Raw genomic sequence first — 23,455 nt, 5'->3', positions numbered from 1 at the left:
AATGCATCGCAATTGTTCTTTGGACCATCAGTAAAGCCAAGTCTAAAAAGTAGTTGGTAGCGCTCTCTGACTTCTTAGTATGAATAGTCCCAGAACACAAATTTTCAAAGTGGCAATCCCGCTGACCTTGTGATGTTTGTCAATGCGTCCTTGAACTCCCTCCACATTGTCATTACTACTGGGCAATTCCAAAACATATGAGCCATGTCAGCATTATGAGTGTCAAATCTAGAACAATTCGAGACAATGCCATATATTGCGTGTAGCAGCATTGGTGTGAGGTATGCTCTGTATAGGATGCTGTGCTGGTATATTGAAATGTTGCATTCTGGGAGAGCTCGCGCAGGTATACTAGAACCTTGTACCACTCATTATGAGACAGGGCGCAGCCAACGTCACACTCTCATTCCTGTTGAGAGGTCGGCAATGGGTCTTGTGGGGTGTGAGCTAGTGAATGGGTAAACCATGTGATTAGTCGGCGCCCGATTCCCATGATGTGAAGCGTGTGCACCAAGGGATGTGTGTCTGGTTTAGTGTCTTTGATTTGCCAGAGGCACTGCATTTCAGCCAGTAGCGTGTGATAGTCCAGGAAGTGGCCCAATGATAGATTACGATCTGCCTACATTTGCTCAGATGGAACAAGGGCAATGTTTTGGAATAAGGCATTAAGGGTGTCCACCCCTCTACCTCCCACACTGCCACCTGCTCGCTCCCCAATAAGTCCCTAAATGGGCAAATAGAGCTGATGTGAATTTTCAGTGTGTATGGAGTGAGGGTCGGTAACAGCCGCAAATCCCTAAGGTAGCTTACTGCACAATTCTCAACAGACTGTTAGGCTGTTCTGGGAGCTTGACTTTTGGCAGTAATATCTTGCAAATCGTTTGTTGGGCCTGGTCCAGCGTGGGCCATCCCCGCTTTTCTAAGTGACATCCCCCTCCCAACAATCGAGATGGCCATTGCAGCTGCGCTGCTAAATAATGATGCTCGAAATTAGGGGCTCTCAGACCTCCCTTAACTACCGGCAGCTGCAGCTTATGGAGTGCAACACGTCTTCTGCCCTTCTTCCGAATAAAGCTCCCCAACATACCATGGAGAGGACCATGTACTGGAAGACTGCGGAAATAATAAGGAGAGGGATCATCAACATCTTAGACAGTGATAGTCTGTAAGCTGGAGTAATCTCCAGAATGTGAGTTGTGGGCAGAGGGAAGCGATGGTCCTCATGAGGTTGCCATCGATTAAGTCCTGTGTGTTGTGGCATGTGCAATTGTCAAAGTACCGAAATGTGCCTACTAGATAGGGTGAAGACCTACAGTCAAGTGGTGAGGTGGGCAGCCCAGGCTCAGGGGGAACAGGCAGGACTTTGCCCAGTTCACTCCCAGCCCTGAGATGGCATGGAATTCCTCCAAGATCACCTCCATCTCTCCAATCCCCTGTTGGATAACCCAAATGTAGAGGAGCACATCGTTTGCATAAAGGGAGACTATGTATAGTTCATCTCCTATGGGGATAGCCCATGTCTGCACATCCTGTTGGAGTCGTTGGGCAAGTGGCTCCAGAGTAAAGTGGAGTGGAGATAGAGGGCACACCTGACGCATTCCCCTACTGATTGTTTTTGGGTCCGATATGAGCTAGCTTATCTTAACTTGGGCCCTATGGTCTGTGTAGAAGAGTTGTATGAAGCGTAATAGACGTCCAGTAATGCCCAGCTTCAGGAACGTTGCAAACAAACTCCCCACAACTTGCGTATGGCCACTTTCTGCCCCCAGTGCCACCATTCACCTGCCTCATCCTGCCAGCTGTGCCCTTCCACTACCAGCACCTGCCACGCCCAGTCCCACTCACTACCCCCAGGATGTTCTCCCCCTTCCCACCTTCCCAGACCACCTTAAACACAACAACAGAGCTGATGGTGTGGCCAAGGCACTCTAAAGGCAAGTTCATCTGCACCTTTCACTTCAGACCTGATTGCCTGGACCGCCAGTACTACTTCCACCCACTGCAGCCCCAGGCACAACCCTGACAGACTTCCATGCCCTCATCACAGGACAACTTCGAAGCACTACATCCGAGCCTCCCCAACTTGCACTAAAAGTGCCATCTCCTGCGCCACCTGACACATCTCCTGTGCATCCCGGGACTGTAAGCCCTGCACCCTTTTGCCATCACCCCACTTATATGACTGAATTCCGTACAACACTCATCCCACCCTGACCTGCCTCCTCCTGAACAACTGCTCTTTCATCAGACATGCCACTGAAGTGCGGAACCTCTTGCACAATCTTTCACAGACCTTCTCTTCCTGGCTGAAACCTGGTCCAAACAGAATTTTGGCCCCCAAAATCATGGTGGCCATCCCCTCTGGTCTTTAAGATTGCAAGACAGGACACAACTTGAAAACTGTAAATTGGGTAGCTTTCATCCACAAAGAAATTATAAACTGTTCCATTACATAAGTAAACTCTAGCGACCTCCTGAACCACCTGGCCTTTAACCTAAAAATCACCAGCAACCCCAACCTGGTGGGGCGCTACTCACCAGACCCCTCAGACCAAGATACAAATCCAGAACTTAATCAGACATAATCGTCCCAAAGTGCTCAATTCCCGCTCCTTCCTTCTCCTCTGCAACTTTAATTCCAACCTGAAGCACTCACTGACCCAGACACCAAGTTAGCTTCTACACGGAAGGGCTGCTACTCTTAATAGCAGGAAACTAAAACTCAGACACAACGTAAACGACAGGAGCCCTCCATCTCTATCACCAGTGACTCGGATTCACCAACTAATCAGCTTTGACTGCATGAACTGATAACAACTCCAGCAGCACCAAAGATGTTTTTGCCACAGTAAAGGACTTCACCTCCCTTGCTACCAGCTCCGCGACCATCACCCTATCACAGGATCTCTGCACCCAGCTCTCCAACTATTTTGGCGATAAAATAGGCACCAAAATGTTCTCTCCAGCCAGACCCCTCCAACTTTGGCGCCCTTAACCCAATGAGCTGGGCACCCTGAACACCACCCTGTCCTGCTGGTCCACCATCAACTACTTGGAAACCTCCACTATGTGCACCATCCACTAGGGGGCACATCAGACCCTCGCTCACATTTGACCTTCGCCAAAGGAATCGACTCCATCAGCCCCACACCCACTCTGATACTCAACAACTCCCTCACCATTTCCATACTCCCGAACCCCTGGAAACTTGACCCCACACCACCTCTTCTGCAGAAACCCTCAGCAGACCCAAGCAAACACCAAACTCCTTGCTTCCCTACCCAGCTAAAGTCTTGGAAAAACCCATGGAAAATAAGACCGACCGACTAACAACCCCATACTGGACACATTTCATTCAGGGTTCAGGCCTAAACAAAGTTCAAGCCAAACAACAGCACCAAGACTGCTCTCATTGCCACTGACATTTGGCTGATATTGGATAAGGGAGACACAGCATTCATCCTGCTCGACCTCCCAGCAACATTCAGCACAATCTCCCACCCAATCCTCATCTAACAAGTCCTCTAAATAGGTAAAAGAGGATCCACTCTGTGATGCATCAGCTCCTTCCCCAAAGAGGGCCTTTGTTGCCATTAATCTGCGGAGGCCTCTCTTAGCGCCACATTGTTCAATTTTTACATGACACTGCCCACCAACATAATCCAAGCTCATGGATTCAGCATCATCTCATACACCTATGTCTCTGTCCCTCATCCAAAAGCAACTGTCCCACCCACTAGTTGTCTAAGGAAGCTGAGCAAGCCCACAGCAGACCACGCCGCACCACATCAAAATCAGAAACTCAAGAAAGGAAGCAGCAAGGAGGGGGATGATGCAAACCACTACAATCCCAGCAATTTCATCCACTCCAGTCCCATGTGGGCACGCAATGAGTTGCCTGGAAGCGTGCTACTGGGAGAGCCCACAGACCCTTCCAGCAATCAGACATGAATGGATCAGTCACAGGAGTGGTCTAATGGCACTGGCAACTAGCAGAAAAGAGGCAATTCACTCTGGCAGAATTTGTATGCACTATATTAAGATCACCAATATCAAATTATACATAGTTTGTGATATAGTGACAACCCCACCCCCGCTTTGGGGAGATTTCACAGATGGGCAATACTAGCACACTCTCTATGCTGATGTTTCCCCTCAAAGTAATTCCCATCCTGCCAACAAGCATTTTGCCACCTTCAACTGCATTGCTGTTTAATTAGGCATTGGAGTGCAGGATAGTGCAGGAGGGGAATGTCCATTGGCAAAATAAAGTCTACATACTCCCTACCCCCAAATATCCAGGGGCTTGAACTCTGATGTGGCCTCACACAAAGACAATCTCTCGCACAGGGGAAACTTGGAGAAAGGCAGAAAAAACAATCTCCTTTGCAGTGCACTTCTTGGGTCAGCATTTGCTTTCAACTGCCATCTTAGTGTGCCACTACAGTGGTTTAGTGTTTGGGAGAAGCAGACCAGTCTTTTTTCCATGCCCTATTGTGTCTCAATTGTCGGCCACCGGAAATTAAACTGGCCAGGCTGATGACGCACAGCGGACATGTGCAGCAGGCATGCCTAAGGCAAGCCCATCTGCACCCGTCCACGCCCAATCGGGCCAAAGCAGGCTGCCTGTTTCCAGTCAGGGGAGCTCCAATTTTACTATTCTAGACAAGACCTTCTAGACATGGCTCCTAAGGTAAGTTATGAACGAAGGGGGGCTGTAAACCTTAGGCAAGAGGGAAGTTGGAGTTGTAACTGCTGTGTCTGGACAATGGATAGTCCTAAAGCTGAGATACAGTGGTCCCCTCCAATTGACTTTTCTGAGGAAACCTGGGAAGGATGTGCCAGGAAGGCAACAAGGGCTCAGGGAAAGCTTAGCTGTGGGCTAGTCAATGCCCGCTCCCTAATTAAACACATCTTTGAAATCTGTGAAATAATTGAAACTGCGGGACTGGACTTCTTCTTTGTAACAGAGACCTGGGCAAAAGTGGACTCTGGCTCTGAGTTTGAAATAGCCACACCATCAGGGTATGAGGTAGTGAGGCTGGATAGGCCTGGATGGAGGGGAAGAGGACCAGTCATCATTTTTAAAGACAGTATGAACTGACTGCACTTTAGAGGCTATTAACATGAGCATTGAAATACGTGAAGGAGCGACTTTTAGGATTAGAATTGGAAATGTTAATCGGATGCAGGGCATTTTGATCTATCATCTACCAGACCAAGAAAGCAATTTTTGCTGAACTGGCATCAAGCGGTTGAACCTTTTATTGCTCGTAATAAGTTCAAAGTCCTGGGGGATTTTAATCTACATCTGTATGATGAAGAGATGGAACGGGACACCAGTGCTTTTTTGGATTTTATGAACTGTTTTGGCTGGAGCCAAGGAGTTAAAGCTGCTACGCTCGCAGCTGGACATATACTTGATGGGATTTTCTTCAAAGGGATCTCATCTTTACTGGCTGCCAGGCATTAGACTAGACGGATCATAGTCTTGTCTCCTTTGAGGTGCAGTGGGTTGGACTGCCGGAATTCAGGTAGAATGTCATTAATGGCAGCAGGAACTGGGCCAAAATTGAAGGGAGGGATTTTCCGTGCACCCTAGATAAACATGTGGTGATTGGACTGAGGGGTGAAGCCTCACCGGTGGAGAAATACAATAGCTGGGTCAGGGCAGCAGTAGAAGAAGTCACTTCCCTGAGGAGGGAGAGACTGAATTCTAAGAGGAAATCTTTGGCCCCCTGGTACGCAAAGGAGCTCAAGGACATCCAAAGACAGTGCAGGCGGCAGGAATGAAAATCAAAACTGACCAGGGCCTGGTAGAGAACGTCAAGCTTAGGGAACTATTGCTAAAACATAAGAAAGCAATCAGAGAAGCTAAAATAGGATTTATTTTCACAGAAGATCAGGTCAGACATCAATATCCCTAAAGAGCTCTTTAAAGTAGTACACACTCTGGTGTCATTCCCCCCGTCCCCACCCCACCTCCCCCCCCCACAGTCTCAGGAAATTGTGAATTCACAAACCTTTTGCAATTAAGTAGCTGAGTTCTTTAGAGATAAAAGCTTGATGATCTTTATAGATTTTCCAGGCTCTACATCGGAGTCCGTTAAATTAGGTTCTGCGGCAGGTGGGGGTGAAGATAGTGGACAGGTCCTTACGAGGTTCTCACCTCTGGCTGTAGATAAGATTGAGACCCTTCTTGCTGGGATCACTTCTGGGTCCACGGATGACCCTTGTCCACCAAGGGTTTTACAGCTGGCCTCGGATCTTATAGCTGGGGCGCTCAAGAGGATTTTTGCCGAGGTATTGGAGTCTGGGGTATTCCTGCTGGACTGGAAAGAGGCTATTGTTATACATCTGAAAAAAAAGAAATCTGAGGGGGATCCCAGCGACTTGAAAAATCTTCGCCCAATCTCTTTTCTGTCCACTCCTCTGAATTTACTTGAAAAGCATATCAATCAGAACTTAGCCAGCTTACTCCTCGCCCAGGATCTCCTTGATCCGTCACAGAATGTGTTCAAGAAGTATCATAGTACCGAATCTGCACTTACTGCCACTTCCATCCACAGATGCATTGGGGGAGCTGCTGTACTAGTATTATTAGATCTATCTGCAGCCTTCTCCACCATCCCTCCTCAGTTGAGGGTGCAGCGTCTGCATCATGCTGGGATTAGGGATACCACACTAGGGTTGTTGGAATCTTTTCTCTAGAACAGATCTATTACAGTCAGTTGCGGAGATTACAGAACAGCCCCTTTTCAGCTCCTGTGTGGAGTCCCCCAGGGGTCTTCCCTCAGCCCGACCCCCTTTAACCTGCACATCACTCCTCTGGCAAAACTGGTTTGCTCTTTCTCTTCATATGCAAATGATACCCAGATCATTACTTCCATCTTGGGTGACAGGGAAGAGGTTGCAGACAGGTTCAATGGTTGTATGAGGGAAGTCATACGGTGGATGAGTCAGAACTGGCTGAAAATGAATGGGGACAAAACTGAGATCATTATATTTGAGGTGGATAGGTGTATTTTGAGTGATCATTGGTGGCCTTAGTCTTGCAGAACTTTACCTACTCCAATAGCATTGGCCAAGAATCTGGTGGTGTTGTTTTATAATGTTCTGAATTTTGATACTCAGGTCAACAGAACAGCTAGCACCTGCATTTGGATGGTTAGAATTCTGAAAAAAGTTCTACCTTTTGTACCCAAAGAACTGAAAGTACCGGTGGTCCATGCTCTTTTTACATTGAGAGTGGACAAATGCAATGCACTGTATTTGAACATCAACCAATCATCTCTGAATAAGATCCAGCTTAATCAGAATGCGGCTGCCCGACTGGTTGTAGGACTACCCACGTTTTCTTCAGTTACGGAGGGAATGCAACATCTTCACTGGTTACCTATATGGAAACGAGTAACTTTTAAGGCTCTCCATCTGACTTATAAAGCCCTCCACTCTCAGGAGTCTGGGTATCTGCAATCTGCGCGGAAGTGGTATACTCCTAGTCGACCCTTAAGATCTGCAGGCCTCTTTAAGGCATCAGTACCATGTTGCAAGAAAGCAAGATGGGGTAACCGGGCTTTTTCAGTTGCTACAGCTAGGGTTTTGAGCCCCCTCCAAGTCATATTAGGAGTCTGAATTCATATTTACAATTCCACAAGCAACTTAAAACCTGGCTTTTTACACTGTAGCGTATTAGCGGTTCCTCTTTCTGTACTCTCCTGCTTTCCAGCGCTTTGATGCCTGAAAGTTAATGCACTTAAGAAATGCTACAAAACACAAATACATACATTAGTGCAACAGTCTCGGGCCACTCCTTGACTTCAATCACCACGTTCTCACTGTATCACATGCAGCAGCTGTGATTTAGCAGATGAGATATGCAAGTACTCAGCTCACTACGGAAACTATCTATTTCTCTTCAGATATATGCTTGTCTTCTTCAGTCCTAGAGTCAACTACTGCAGGTGAGTAGCCAATAATTACTGCCCCTATTCCATTCTTTTCCTGTGCCTAGTTCACAGTTTTAACATTATCAACAGATAACCTGCTTTCCTGGCTCACAGGGCATCTTATGCTCAGGTTTAGTGTTAATTCATATATGGCCACCTACACACGGCACAGCATTGAAAATGTGGAGGTAATCAACAAAATGCAAGTGCATCGTTCAAGGTACACAGTTCAATTCCATAGTGATCCACATTTCACCATTCCATAATGTTCACAGTGTCTTTGATGCCATGGTGATTGCGGCGGGTTCTAAGGCTGTAATGGACTGTGCAGGGGGAGGGAAAATAAAGAGACAGCAACAGAAATACAAGGGAACAAGGAAAGGCAGCTTTTTTGAAGTGATACAGTGCCTTCATGGTAAACCTCAACTCTGGGATACACATATTGATTGGAATAAACAAACAGTCCCCTCATGTTCACCTGCACCTACCTACTGATTACAATATGAGCGAATGAATGGTTGAATGATGTCCACACTTACCAAACAACAACACATTAAAGCATTTATACACAAATTATAAAATTAGAGAATGACCAAATGCATAAAAGTTGGGGCCACCCTTTATAACGCAAGTCAAGCATAGGGGTCGATCCTAAATAAGAAGATGGGCTATTCTTCAGGGTTTACTGTATTTGGCACATTTCTAACTGTAGGCTGAGGTGCACCTTTTTTATGAAGTAAGGTACTGGATGAGGAAGGGGATAAGGTGATAATGTCAAAGGAACACAGACATATCTAATACACAGCCTGAGCTGTAATGCACAAAGTGTATAGCTACAAACCCAGCTCTGAAGAACGTCTCATCTAGCAAGTGCGATTTTTTCATGGATGAAGGATTTAAATGAGAAGTAGTACATGTCAATGTCTCTTACCTCCTTTTAGGACATGACATCATTTGTAAGGAGTGCATACACGTTTACAAAGGTTCTTCATTTGCAGATTAACTATACAGTCAAAGATCAATAACTTTGGGACACTTTGCAGTTTCTGCCCATGAAATTAAAACTAAAACAATATTCTTTTACAAATGAACAATAACCAAAACGGAACTCCATAATCCATTCAAATACACTAGAGCACTTGCCCTTAACCCGTGGTTGGAGGACCAGTGGGGGACTGTGATTTGATATTAAGAACTAAAAATGAAGTTATGATCCTCAGAGTGATTCATGGGAGTAGGACAAGCGCATCAAACAATAGATAGTATGAGTGGTGAGTAGCCTGAATTTTAATTAGAAAAAAATCAAAATTTTCCATTAAAATCAAAATTTAGATTTTACTTATATTTGTGAATTGAATTAAATAAAATATTAATTGTTTTTATGTTTGTTTGATGAATGCATGCTTCTGTATTTTTATATCTATTGTTTCGCCATTCAAATTATTGGAAATGCTTAGGCCAGGGTCCCAGCGTCTTGTAAGTACTCAGCGGTGGTGCCTGGATTCCAATAATGATTAACGTGGCGAGGGTCCCCAAGTTCCAGTAATGATTACTTGGGGGTTCAGAAGTCAAAAGGTTAAGAACTACTGCAGTAGACTGCTTGAACACAGACATTGAAAGATGGGTTACACATTTGTCAACACATTAGCACATTTGTTCTGCACTCACCCTTGAGAGGAAGAGTACTGGAGAGCGGTCCTCATTAAATCCTCGCCAATTTCAACAACGCTGCCATCATTTACTGTAATACTAGCCTTCTTGAATGGGAAAGTGTTGACATTCGGTACACCTCCTGCCAAACTGATCAACGATGGTGGCGACTTCAACATAATTGCAGCTAGCAATAAAAGAAAGACATAGAGCTAAATACAGGTGATTTGTATTGTTAATATTTCAAACATCTGAGAGTTGTTCCAGTAACTGACACAATCGGACAACCTATAACATTAACAGCAAAGCGGTAAATATGAAATGCACCTGTTGTGTCTTGCATAAAATGTCTAAAAATCACGTTCACATTAACTAAAAATCTGAATGGGAATAAACTTTTATTTTTGGCCCCTTAAAACGAAAGCCTGAAACAGCACATTGTCTCTGTCTAAAATTGGATCACAATAATAAAATGGGGTAATATTAAACCATCAAAAAAACAAGTCATAATTTCTTTAAAAAACAAAAATGTTGGTTTGGTCATCTGGTATGAACTTATTTAATGATATAAATATTTGAAATGATGCATAGTAAGGGCACTGAACTAAAGTTTCAAAATATGCAACTTAAATAAAAGGCATTACTGCCTTTCACATACAGGCACAATAATGAGACGAGTTGCGCCTGTTGCTCGAGCCTATAACTTGGGTTCAGGGTTTTTAACAACTGGTATTTCCCTCAACAGCAGTCTTTTAAGATCCTAGCTGATTAATATCTGCAGAGAAGATTTACAGCTAATGCCCAGGACACAGCACCTGAGACAAGCCTCATAGCAGTATTAACCTGCTCCCACGAATAAATCTGAGGATATTAATTTAATTGTTTAGCCTTCAATTTCAAATCCCTTGACATCTGCAGTACACTTTAAAAAATGTAATTGTACATTTAGCCACTTTATTAATATACACTTTATTAATCTGTTAATATTAGTTTATTTTCTAAGCAGTCATGGACCCCCTGAGGAGGCTTCCCAGACCCCTAGGGTTCCCCAACCACAGGTTGGGAACCACTGCAATAGGCAACTCAGCCAAACTTCTGGACTACACACTTTTAAGCCCATATTTATTGGGGCTAACAGAATCCCATCAAATAGTTCCCAGTGACAAAAGTGATCACTATTCCCAAGTGTTTAAAATTAGTTGGAGCCTGAAACTCAATGAGAACTTTAAAACCATTTCAATATATCTCCTCAGGGCAAAATAAGATGAAACACTCATTCACAAATCAAGTATGAAGAGTGGAAACATGCTGAAAGCAATGTTCTACTAACCAAAGTGAAACAGATGAACGAAGAAGCACAGATCATTTTTGGATGAGATAAAATGATGACATTAATGGCTGTCTTTCAGCAAACTAAGGGGCCATATGTATGAAGAAATGGCTTTGCGAATCGCAAATAGCGATTTTTAAGAAATCGCTATTTCCGAGTCACAATAGGCCATGTATCATAATTGCGATTCTGAATTAGCAATTTCTTAAAAATCGCTATTTGTGGTTTGCGAGGCCCATTTACCGAATCGCAATTAGCATTGTCGCAAATTGCGATTCGGTAATTGAAAATTGCAAATTGCGAGAAATTGCGAGAAAGCACACCTGGAGGAGCCTGATGACATCACAAGCAGGAAGTGAGTCATCCCAGGCAGTTTCAGGTGCCACACCCAAACCAGCATCCAGAGCGAGTCAGCCCAGCCACACTGAGCAACACTCTGAAGGAGGCAGCAAACCAGAACAACCATGGACACCTCAGCCCAAGGAAAGGAGAAGGGAGAAAGAAAGCGTAAGCTCAAATTTAGCGAGCAAGAGCTGGAGGTGCTGACAGAGGAGGTGGTCAGGAGCCATGACCGGCTTTTTGGCAAAAGCTCACTCCAGGTGCCTGAGAGTGAGAAAAGGAGACTCTGGGCAGACATACAAACAAAGATCTGCGCTGTTGGAGTGGCAGAGCGCTCGGTTGAAGAAATTAAGAAGAGGTGGTACGACCTGCGGTCCCGTGCCAAGGAGAGGGTGGCAAGAAGACTGCAGGAGGCCAGGAGCACAGGAGGCGGCCCACCCACAGAGTCACCCTCCACCCCATTAGAGGACCTAGTGGAGTCCACACTCCTCCCTGAAGCAGTGAGTGGGGTCACAGAGATAGACACCTCCGGCACACCAAGTACCAGCAAAGGTAAGTGCAATATTGAATGTTAACCCCATATGTGTATGCACAAAAGCCCCTTAGGAATTAGCAAGTAATGTAAAACACTGTGAGAAGTAGTCCATTCCACATCTTAGAAGCAGCACAACAATGCATTATGGGAGTGGCAGTCCACAACCCAGAGCTGAAAGTAGCACATACAATGTAATTAAGTAGAGCGACACCCAGAAGAAAACAACACCCATAACACAGTGAAGAGAAGTACCTGTACCTTTATTACCATTGTGGGACCGTAATTGTAACAAACATAACTGACATGCTGCACATTGTCGTTGCAGGTGGGCCAGGCCCAGCAGCCACAGCATGTGCCAGCTTAGGGGAGACTGACACCCATCCAGCTTCAGACTCCAACACGAGTGGGTCTCTGACCATTGCGCCACTCCGACGCAGGCCCAGGGCACTGCCACTGCCAGAGCTCAGTCAGGACTCCGATGAGAAGCAGGAAGGCCCACATACACATTCCCCAACTGGCCGATGCACCCAGATGCAGGAGCCCAGTTCGCAGCTGACCACAGCACCCCGCAGGATGGCTAAAAATGCAGGTGCACAGGTGTATGAGGCAGGTGAGGGAACCTGGAATCGGCTAAGTTGCAGCAGCAGCGCCTGCAGAATAAAAATATCACTGCATTACACAAACAGATGCAGCAACAAAATGCCAACATGGGGGGCCTGCATCGCCAGCTGGAGTGCCTGAATGCAAACATTAAACAGCTGCATGAGGGACAGGTCCAGGCATCGCAGGACACAAGGGAGCTCACTTCTGCTGTGCGTGAACTATGTCAGGAGCTGCGCCATGACAGGGTGAGCCACCGCAGGCAGGAGCGACGCTTCATGAACATGTTCGGGTGATTTTGTCACGCTGTCTACAGGCTGGCTAATTCCATCTCCCAAATTTCACGTTGTGCAGTGGCTGCACAGGTGGAGGCAGCACACAGCAGCAGGGATGTGGCTCATGGAATAGTCCAAATCACAAATGTGATTGACAACATCATGGGAAACAGGTCAGCCACACCTAGCGAGCTTGGACTGGGGGACACGGAGGACACATCCAGCCTTAGCAGCCTAGCTGTGCCTGCAATGGACACCAGACGGCGCAGTGCAAGGCACAGCACTGCCAAAGAGGCAGACAATCGAGGTGCTGGTGAGGCAACTGGGCACCCGAGTGGCGTGCGTGGGCGCAAGAAGTGACTGTGGTGGCCAGAGGGGTAATGAGTACACTATGAAGGAATAGTGCTTTACTGTGGACTTCTTTTGTTTTTTGTTAAAATCACTTATGTTGGTATTCGTTGGACTAACATTACCTGACATTAAGGTAATAAATTTACTCACTACAGGTACATTTGTCAGTGGATTTGTGTTGTTCATACTTACATCTGAAATGGTTGTGTGTGATGTCAGCACGCCTTTGCCTTCCCTCTGCTGCACTGGTCCTGTCTACTGGCTGTAGGGGTAGTATGGAATCATCATTCTCATCAGATTCAGAATCACATATTTCTACAGGGATGCCCCTGGTGGTAGCTATATTGTGCAAGATTGCACAAGTAGCCACTATTCTATATGTCGTCTCTGGGCTGTACTGTAGTGCCCCTCCACTTTTGTAGAGGCACCGGAAGCGACTCTTCAGCAGTCCAAATGTGCGCTCCACCACATTGCGGGTTGCCCTGTGTGCTGCATTGTATCTCCGTTCAGCAGGTGTAGTAGGATTTAGGTAGGGCGTCATCATGTAGGTGCGCACTGCGTAGGCACTGTCTCCTGGAAGGGACAGAGGGTATATTGAGTAACTGAGCCATCTGACATCAGCACGCCATCAATGCACCAGTGTACAGAGGGACAATACCTAGTAGATATCCTTCTCCAAACTCCCCAGCTAGCAGTCTTGTGTGAATGCCGCTATGGCGAAAGATGTATGAATCATGGGTGCTCCCTGGGTACCTGGACACGAAATCAGTTATGATGTAGGAGGCATTGCATATCACCTGTATGTTCATGGAATGTTGGTATTTACGGTTGCGGTACACATACTCTGTGGCTGATGGTGAACAGATTGCAACATGTGTCCCATCTATGGCACCTAGGACATGGGGGAACTGTGCTATCTGGTAGAAATCTATTTTTGTCTGCTGTATTTCCTGTGGGGTGTGGGGGAATCTGATGTACTGATGTATCCTGCTCAGCATGGAGTTAATAAATGCATTGAAAAATCTAGAGAGGGTACTCTGTGAGACCCCTCCAGCTGCTGCTATGACCCTTTGATAGCTCCCTGAGGCAAGTAGGTGGAGGGAGCATAATACCTGCACATGGGTGGGGATGCTATGACTCCTATGTGTTCTGCGCTGCAGTATGGGTCGTAGCTCAGCTATCAGATCAAGTATCATGGCTGAGTTCAACCTATACCTCTCAAATATTTCCTCCTCTGTCTGGTCAAAAAGTGTAATGTGCACTCTGAAAATGCGCTCCTGTCTCCTCCTCCCTCTCCTCAAACCTGCCAAGATCCTCATCCTCCTCACCATGACGTAGAGTGCAGCCATTGTTGAAAAAGTTTGAGGCATTCTGGGCCTCTTTATATAGGTTGCACCTGGTTACCACCTGGTTTTACTTAGTGGTATTTTGCATGTGCAAAATGCCATTCTGCGAAAAATCGCAATTTGCAATTTTTTGGTGCATCGATTTGCGACTTGGATTTTGCGAATCGCATTTTGCGCCTCGCAATTTCCTACTGGAAATACTGAATCGCAAAATGTGACTCGCAAAAACAGGTCGCAACGCAAAAAATCACGATTTTTGTGATTTCTTATTTTTGGTCTGCGAATGCCTTTCATGCATCACAGACCACGTTTTTGCATTCGCAAACGGCCGAATTTTGCGATTCGCACCGTTTGCGAATGCAAAAAAGTTTCATACATCTAGCCCCAAGTGCAAATGAAGAAGACAGATGGAATGGTGAAACAGTGAGAAAAGTAAAAACGTAACAAATTTCCTGGTAGACAGAGGAGCTAAGATTACTCCACAAAGAACTTAATAAATTGAAAAGACAAAACAGCAAGACTGGTGGGAGTGCTTCAAAAAGTCCAACTGTACAGCGATCAGCAAGAAAATACAAAATAAAAGGCAAGGAACCTAAAGCTAAATTTGAAGGCAGGAGATTGTTTGATAGAAACAAATTGGCCCAATCTGGAGATACCGCAGCATGCTGGACGTAAATTAATAAACTAGACTCATTTGAACCACCAGTTAATACCATTGATGGGTGGACATGGGAGGAACACTTGTAAAATGTTCATTATATTTAACCACTGCCAATCAAGTACGCTAATCGCCCTAATATTGTATACTATCCAACAACCAATGCTCAAATTTCAGGAGCTACAAAAAAGAATTGCTACAGGAGCAAGGAGGATTTGACCAAAACAACCATCTCTCCATTAGTGACCACAAATGAAAAAGTGGACACAGCTGCAACTGCACTGATGACTAACGGAGAGCCAGGCCCGAACAGAGTCCCCATGGCAGCGTTTAAACAAGACTTAATGACCTGGACAACCCTTAAGCGGTCTCTATAGTTATAATCAAAGGACAAACTAAAAATAAACTAGTTAAAAACAAAAATTCAGCAATCGCAAGGACATACAAAACTGGAGCATCACAATTCAAAGCACATCAATCACAGAGGCCTAATTATATCTAGATATAATGTCAGATGTAAAACTAAAGTTCAAAAAATCAGCTCAGAGCAATGTATATTCACTCTAAGTTCCAAAATAAATTCAGGGAAATTAATAAACAACTAAAGAGCCCAAAAGGTACCTTAATCCTGGATATATGTAGAGCCAACTTATATGAGTCTCCAATTATGGGACCAAAGCTTTATACTGACACAGAGACTATACTCAGATGCAGTTAGGACAATATTTTCCTTATCTAACAGTACGCTCATTTTTCAGCTTCATCTAAAGTTCGGACTAAATAAATAGACAGACTACTGACTATGCAACTATGTCACCTGCTGTTCCGAGCACTTCCTCGACCATGAGGAGGGCGGAAGATGAACTTTTGTTGGTTCCAGTAACAACTTCGGAGACCTCCCCGCTTCAGGATTTGGCTGTGTTTTACACGAACACTTCCACGGCGAATGACGTTGTCTATCAATAACTTCCACGAGCAATGGATGAGAATTCGACGGGTCCTGTGTTTGCAGAGACTTCCTCTAGCTATTTTGTAGACATTGATGATTTTTCTTCGGATTCATCCTCAACTGAGTCTGACAAACTTTTGAGATGTAGCAAATTCTATCAATGGCTTAAGGAGAACTATTTGATATATCCATGGAACTATCTCTGGTTCTGTTTGACATTTATTGCATTATTTTTATGGATTGGTTTTGTGACTGTTTTCTTTTTACTAATTAATGGTCACTGTATCGCTGATCGCTCCTCTGTAGAGCCTGTTGATGAAATTTTAACACCACATCATTCTTCACATAAGGTCCGACGTGATTTTTCCCCTGTCAATATTACAGCTATACCAATTACTGATGGGATTGTGTGGGACAAAGTTCAGTTTGATATATATGGGCCTACAGAGATAATTCAAATACCATACGTGTTCAAAATTTCAATGTCTGATGTTATTACACCTAATGTTGTCTCTGATGATTGGAATGTCCAAACAGTTGATTCAATGCTAACTGAAATGAAGGACTATTCCGCTTTTGGAAGTGATGATGTATATGATTATACAATGAATTATGGGGAAATGTTCTGCTATAACAATTGGGGACATCACTACCTACACCGTGCAACTAGATATAGGCCTCTCTTGAATTATACACAATGGGAACACTGTTCGACACCACAGGTGGGGAGTCCGAAGTATTACAGCGAAAAATTTACATACTTTTCTGGGCATGATACAAGAAAAGCAGAGTCGTATTATTTTAAATTACCTCCGGCACAAATTAGAAAACTGCTGCTAACAGACACGAAACTGATTTATTCAGATCCCTTTGTTTCCCGGCTCTCGATTGAGGGTTACGAATATTGGAAAGATACTGTTGATTTGAAAAGTGTATGGGGGACACAAGATTGGCAGATACAGGGTAGGGAGGCTTTGTTTCGAGCTTGCTTGATTCCTGTGCAAATGATTTTCTTAAATGACACTATTGAGCAGACGTCATGTCTGGGGCTAGCGAAAATCAAAGACCTGAACACGCCCAGTATCCCTACTCCGACAAAGTTTAAAGATTGGCAACAATTTCTCAATGTCTCAGAAGACAGGCTAGATGCAATGGTTAAGGCTGGTACCTATAATTCTTCACTTTCCTGTCCCGGCGGGTGGTTGGTTTGGCCCTCCGACACTGATAAGTGTAGTAAGCGTTTTTTGAACTCTTCAGGGTTTTTTTCCATTCACAGGCCTGACCCTCGCTTTATATCAGGTCAACATACAGGTATAATTACAACATACAGTGTGGGTAAGCTGTGCCAGCAATGGGTGCAGACAAACACGCTAACAGCGGTTAAGCAACACCTGAACACTCTTTCTGACAGTATAGACTTACAGGATTTTCTGTTAGGTCCTAGGAAACATCGCTCGAAGTATATGTCAAACACGAACTCCACAGCACCATAATGGCTACACTGAAAACTGGGAAGTTTGGTATCAAACTTCTCAGCACAATAAATGCACACTGATGCCCTCTGGGGTGTATTTTACAATAAAATGTACACTGGCATCAGTGTGCATTTATTGTGCTGAGAAGTTTGATACCAAACTTCCCAGTTTTCAGTGTAGCCATTATGGTGCTGTGGAGTTCGTGTTTGACAGACTCCCAGACCATATACTCTTATGGCTACCCTGCACTTACAATATCTAAGGTTTTGCTTAGACACTGTAGGGGCACAGTGCTCATGCACTGGTGCCCTCACCTATGGTATAGTGCACCCTGCCTTAGGGCTGTAAGGCCTGCTAGAGGGGTGACTTATCTATACTGCATAGGCAGAGTGAGGTTGGCATGGCACCCTGAGGGGAGTGCCATGTCGACTTACTCGTTTTGTCCTCACCAGCACACACAAGCTGGCAAGCAGTGTGTCTGTGCTGAGTGAGAGGTCCCCAGGGTGGCATAAGATATGCTGCAGCCCTTAGAGACCTTCCCTGGCATCAGGGCCCTTGGTACCAGGGGTACCAGTTACAAGGGACTTACCTGGATGCCAGGGTGTGCCAATTGTGAAAACAAAAGTACAGGTTAGGGAAAGAACACTGGTGCTGGGGCCTGGTTAGCAGGCCTCTGCACACTTTCAATTCAAAACATAGCATCAGCAAAGGCAAAAAGTCAGGGGGTAACCATGCCAAGGAGGCATTTCCTTACATTATCTGTCTAAAGTGTGTTGTATTTATACAGATCTACAAGGTCCCCTGACATAAGTGTTATTCATAACAATAGATAACAGGCATGCTTGGGACGGCAATTAATATCAACAGTCCCTCGAAAGTATAGAGAGGGAAAATCCCTAAGTGTGAATACCTACTGTATGTTTGTCTTTCGTGCTTGATCTTGACGCCTTGGCGCAGTGACACTGATAATAGAACCCATAACAAGTGGCCTAACTATAAACAAGGCCGCCATCTTAAAGGAAATAAATAATTAAATGGACTAAGACAGAGCAAGCTAAGTAGGTTAAAAGTCACTGGGTGACAGGGGCACAAGTTCACAAGCCTACGGCTAAGCTAACTCTTGTTATCCCGTTAAAACAAACTAGGATTCACTACACCCTCCCCATTGCCGTAACAGGTATGATGAAGGTAAAGCAATCCAAATGCTAAAAAAGCTGCTACTGAACAAAAAGCCAAAAAAACGAAAACTCAAGCTAAAAAATGTACTAAATGACAAAATAATTGCTGTGTGTTAAAATTCGTTTAAAAAACATACAGAGATGTTAATATCAACCATGACAAGTATAGGAAACTTTTAGTATAATCGCTTATTTTAGAACCGGGAACTGGTAAGCAAATTCATCAAATCATGTGCTATATGCAGGATCTTGAAGAATGTCATCGAAGTCACCATTTAAGGATCTTAAAAACGAGTCAACATCTTCTGAAGTGAAATCGAGAGCTGGACGGACAAACGGATCCACAGAGCAGAAGTGAGCCACATTCATCGGTGTATCGACATTCGCTGCAGCGCCCTCATCCATATCAGATCTTATAACAGAAAGTTCCTAGGTGGCCTCGCGGAGCAACCTCAGTCTCAAGGGGCATGACCGTGAATGAACCCTCATCGGGGACATCAGCAGTTCGTGGTCCACAGGAGATGTCGGAGCAACAGCAAGACAGACCATAGGCAGATGTTCAAAGAGGCACCATATGCAGCGGAAGACCGGCCGTACACACCAGAGTAGCGGCCAGAATGACAACGACCAGTCAAATTCCAGTTCCACCAGCAAAGGTGTACCGAAGATCCGAACCATGCGTTCACGGCACAGTGGGGTTGACGGGAGCGGCTCCATTGCTCTGTGTTGCTGGAAAGAAACAACCACCGCGAATCAAAAGAAATAGCAGTAGTAGTCCGCCAATTAAAGCCAAAATAATCGGAGGAGGACTACTGACTATGCAACTATGTCACCTGCTGTTCCAAGCACTTCCTCGACCATGGGGAGGGCGGAAGATGAACTTTTGTTGGTTCCAGTAACAACTTCAGAGACCTCCCCGCTTCCCCTACCTCCTTGGTAGCTTGGCACAAGCAGGCAGGCTTAACTCAGAGACAATGTGTAAAGTATTTGTACCAACACACACAGTAATACAGTGAACCATTACAAAATGACAACACAGGTTTAGAAAAATAGGAAATATTTTATCTAAACAGACGACCAAATATGATAAAAATCCACAATACACAGTTAAAAAATATTATTTTAGCACTTAAAAATAGTGCCTAGAGCACAAAATGCTGCAATTTGATGTTAAGCGGCGTCGTGACGGAGTCGTTTCCTACAATGCGACCCGTACGACCCCAGATACAGTACGTTTGTAAACCAAGTAGAAAACAGGCCGGTGCACGGAGTCAGGGAGGGAGGCGTAGCTGGATCTGATGAGGCATCGGTGCCAGTGCTACGGGGCAAAGGTGTCGTGAAGATGCGTCAGGTCCTTACTGCAGAGCAGTGGAGGTGAGGCAGCGTCAGTTGCAAGGTGTCGGTCCCTTGGTTCCGACAGATACGAAGTACGGCGAAGTCACGATGCCGTGGGGCGACCTCATGGGGTCGCGATGTCGTCACAGGGCTGCAGGTGCTGCGATGGCATCGGGTGTGACGGACGTCAGACTTACGACACTCCGATCCCTGCGAGTTCGTGCAGGGTCAGCGGTTACGGCGACGCAACGCCTGCTGAGTCGCTGGGGTCGTCACTCTTCTAAGAGGCCCACGGCTTCGGGACAGGCAATGGCGAGCTTTCCGTGCAGCGGCGTGCTTAGTGAAGTTGTAAGGCTCGTCCGCCGTCCTTAGACAGGTTTTCTCCAGAAATTCACTTCCAGGGATCCAGGTACTAGAATGGCACACTCTGGCAAGCTAGAGCGCACAGCATGCAGACTCAAAACAGGATGGTGAAGCCTTTGCTCTCCCTAAGGCTTCAAAATAGGAGGCAAGCTCTACTCCAAGCCCTTTGAGATACAACTCAAGCAGGAATGCACAACAAAGTCCAGTCTCTGTCCCTTTGCACAGGAAGAAGCAGCGACTGCAGGATATCCCAACAAAGCACATGCACAGCCTGTTTAGGTGCGAGTGACCACTCCTCCCTCCACTCTAGCATAAACGGCTCATCAGGTTATGCGGGCTACACCCCAGCACCCTTTGTGTCACTGTGTAGAGGAGATGCACAAACAGCCCAACTTTCAAACTGACCCAGACAGGGAATCCACAAACAGGCAGAGTCACAGAATGGTTTAAGCAAGAAAATGCCTTCTTTCTAGAAGTGGCATTTTCAAACTAACAATCTAAAAAACAACTTCACTAAAAGATGTATTTTTTAATTGTGAGTTTAGAGACCCCAAACTCAATTTTTCTATCTGCTCTCACCTCGGCCTTGCACAGTAAAAACCGAATTTTGCAGTATTTTGCTGTTAGGGCATGCAAAACACATCAATACATGTCCCAGCTTTAACATACCCTGCACCCCGCCCATGGGGCTACCTATTGTCTACTTTAGAGGTACCTTACATGTATAAAAAGGGAAGGTTTAGGCCTGGCAAGTGGGTACACTTGCCAAGTGAAACTGGCAGCTTAAAACTGCACACACAGAAACTGCAGTGGCAGGTCTAAGCCATGTTTACAAGGCTACTCATGTGGGTGGCACAACAAGTGCTGCAGGCCCAATAGCAGCATATGACTTACCGGCCTTGGGCACCTCTAGTGCACTTTACTAGGGACTTAATAGTAAATCAAAACATGCCAATCATGGAAAAGCCAATTACACATATAATCTCACATAGGGAGCACTTGCACTTTAGCACTGGTCAGCGGTGGTAAAGTGCCCAGAGTAACAAAAACAACAAAAACAGAGTCTTGCACACAGAAACAACTTGGGAAATAGAGGCGAAAAGTTAGGGGAGATCACTCCATGGATGCCAGGTCTAACAGCATATAATTTGCCTTTGCCCATTCTTATTGCCCCTAAGAAGAAAGCTTTAGCGTCCATACTTTGTTTTACTTGGTGTAAGAACAATCAAGGCCGTCCTCAGGGAATGCCTGTGTGGGGTGGAGCCACACTTTACGTCAAGATTACAGACGTATTTGGACTTGGCAGTCATCCAAACAGGAAGGTGAAAGCAACACCTTATGTTCTGCCGTGCCTTAAAATCAACAGACCAGTAGATCCGGCTATGTATCCATCAGGATTAACAGGTATTATATGTGAGCTTCATAGGAACCACTAAAAGATCAGCTTAAGTGCATCCTGTAACTTAACTGAGTGTCTTATGCTCAAGGCACTTAACTCGCACTGTCACGCCTTGTGGTCAATAATTACAGTTGCTATGCATTTACCAGGATTAACAAAATCCATCTGGGGGTCTCACAGGGATCATCATTAAAGATCAGATTTTAAGTACTGTATAACTATTTTAGTTGAGTTCTTCAAGCAAAAGGCACTTTACAATTTACGCCCTGCATATCTAACGATCAACAGACCATTAGACCCAGCTAGATATCCGCTAGGTCCAACTGGCATTGTGTGGGAGCCTCACAAGGATAACCAAAAAGGATTAGCTTAGTAGTATTTTATTACTTACTATTTCATTGGGTTCCTTAAACAAAAGAAACTTTATAACCACTCAATTTAAATGGGCCCGGGGCTCGGCTGAATAGCTATTAGGCTCATCCAGCATATACATTTGAAATATTTGATGGCCTTTTGTATCAAGCGTTATGCACTCTACAATTCCACCTATCATCAGTGCACTGCGAGGAAATGAATTTTTCAGTTGATTTTTTATTACGGATATACCAGTAATAATTAACATAAAGTACTCTAAGTACAAGTATACTTGAACTGGCCCATATCACCAATCCTTGATTAAACTGCTTGCTAGGGTGAGATGTTCGATTGTTTTTTAGCAAAAAAGATTTTAGACAGGGAGGGAGGCGGCATAAGCATTCTCTCTTAGTGCTAGCAAACAACTGATTTTGTAACCTTATCCAATTGCTAATTTTAAAGTACTGTATTTTAAATGTTTTTATTGTACATTTTCTTAATAACCAATCAATAAACTTCAGTTTCATAAGACATTCCCCTTCCTGTAAATAATGCTAAATTGGTACATGAAAATGGTTTCATCTTTGCTGCGTTACAGGGTCTTAAATCAAATGAGTCCCTGAAAACATTTCCTTCATTTACTGGTATTATGTATTGAAGATATTCCCAATCAAGGAAAAAATATGTACCATATCACAGTTTTCACGAGGTTTTAAAATATTTCTCTGTTTTGTCTGAATAGCAATGCTAATTATTTACATTTTTTTAAATATTGCTCAATAGAATGCTTAAAAAAGTATACAAAAAATCGTTTTTATTTACATATATTTTAACACGCTACAGAAATTGTTTTAAGTCAGTGTGCATTCATGCAAGGAAATGCAACTATTGACAAAGGGAAGTGGGAAAGTGTGAAAATAAAAAAACTAAATGCCCAAACAGCACCTCCTTTGGAGAGTCTTTCTACCCGCTGGAGCACAAATCTATTAATTTTAAATGTGTGATGGGTCGATAAATATCAGCTACCAAATAGTACTATTTCAAAATTAGCGAAATATTAAGAAACAGAAAAGACCGGTTTCCCGAGTAAACAGGTGTGGAAGCTGAGCCTACGTACCGCTCCCACTCTCTCAAACTAATTTTAGACTCTTTAAAAATATAGGCTACCTCTAAAGACAAAAAAATGTACCTTCCATTACCGTTTTGAACCTGCTGGTTTCATATTTGTGTTAACAGCTCAATCCTCATCCGCTTTATTCTGCTCTATGAGAACGGCATACTGTAACAGGTCCTATTCCGACAAAATGGCGTTTAGGAATACCTCCCTTAGTCCTTAATACCAAATGTTAGCACTCAAGTTGTTCATTAG

At 44.5% G+C, this 23,455-nt stretch overlaps 1 protein-coding gene across 1 annotated transcript in view; it reads right to left on the bottom strand.

Annotated features, from left to right (window-relative positions):
* The window catches only part of AADAT (aminoadipate aminotransferase), a 378,880-nt gene that overhangs the window by 298,587 nt on the left and 56,838 nt on the right, over positions 1 to 23,455 (bottom strand). The window contains exon 3 of the mRNA XM_069244307.1: positions 9,618 to 9,786. Within this exon, the coding sequence (XP_069100408.1) occupies positions 9,618 to 9,786 (169 nt within the window). The remainder of the gene's footprint in view (positions 1 to 9,617; positions 9,787 to 23,455) is intronic.

Source organism: Pleurodeles waltl, chromosome 1_2 (genome assembly GCF_031143425.1).
Source record: "Pleurodeles waltl isolate 20211129_DDA chromosome 1_2, aPleWal1.hap1.20221129, whole genome shotgun sequence".
NCBI classification, from domain to species: domain Eukaryota; kingdom Metazoa; phylum Chordata; class Amphibia; order Caudata; family Salamandridae; genus Pleurodeles; species Pleurodeles waltl.
Note: the sequence above shows the minus strand (reverse complement) of the source record. Positions and strands in the feature narration are given on the sequence as shown.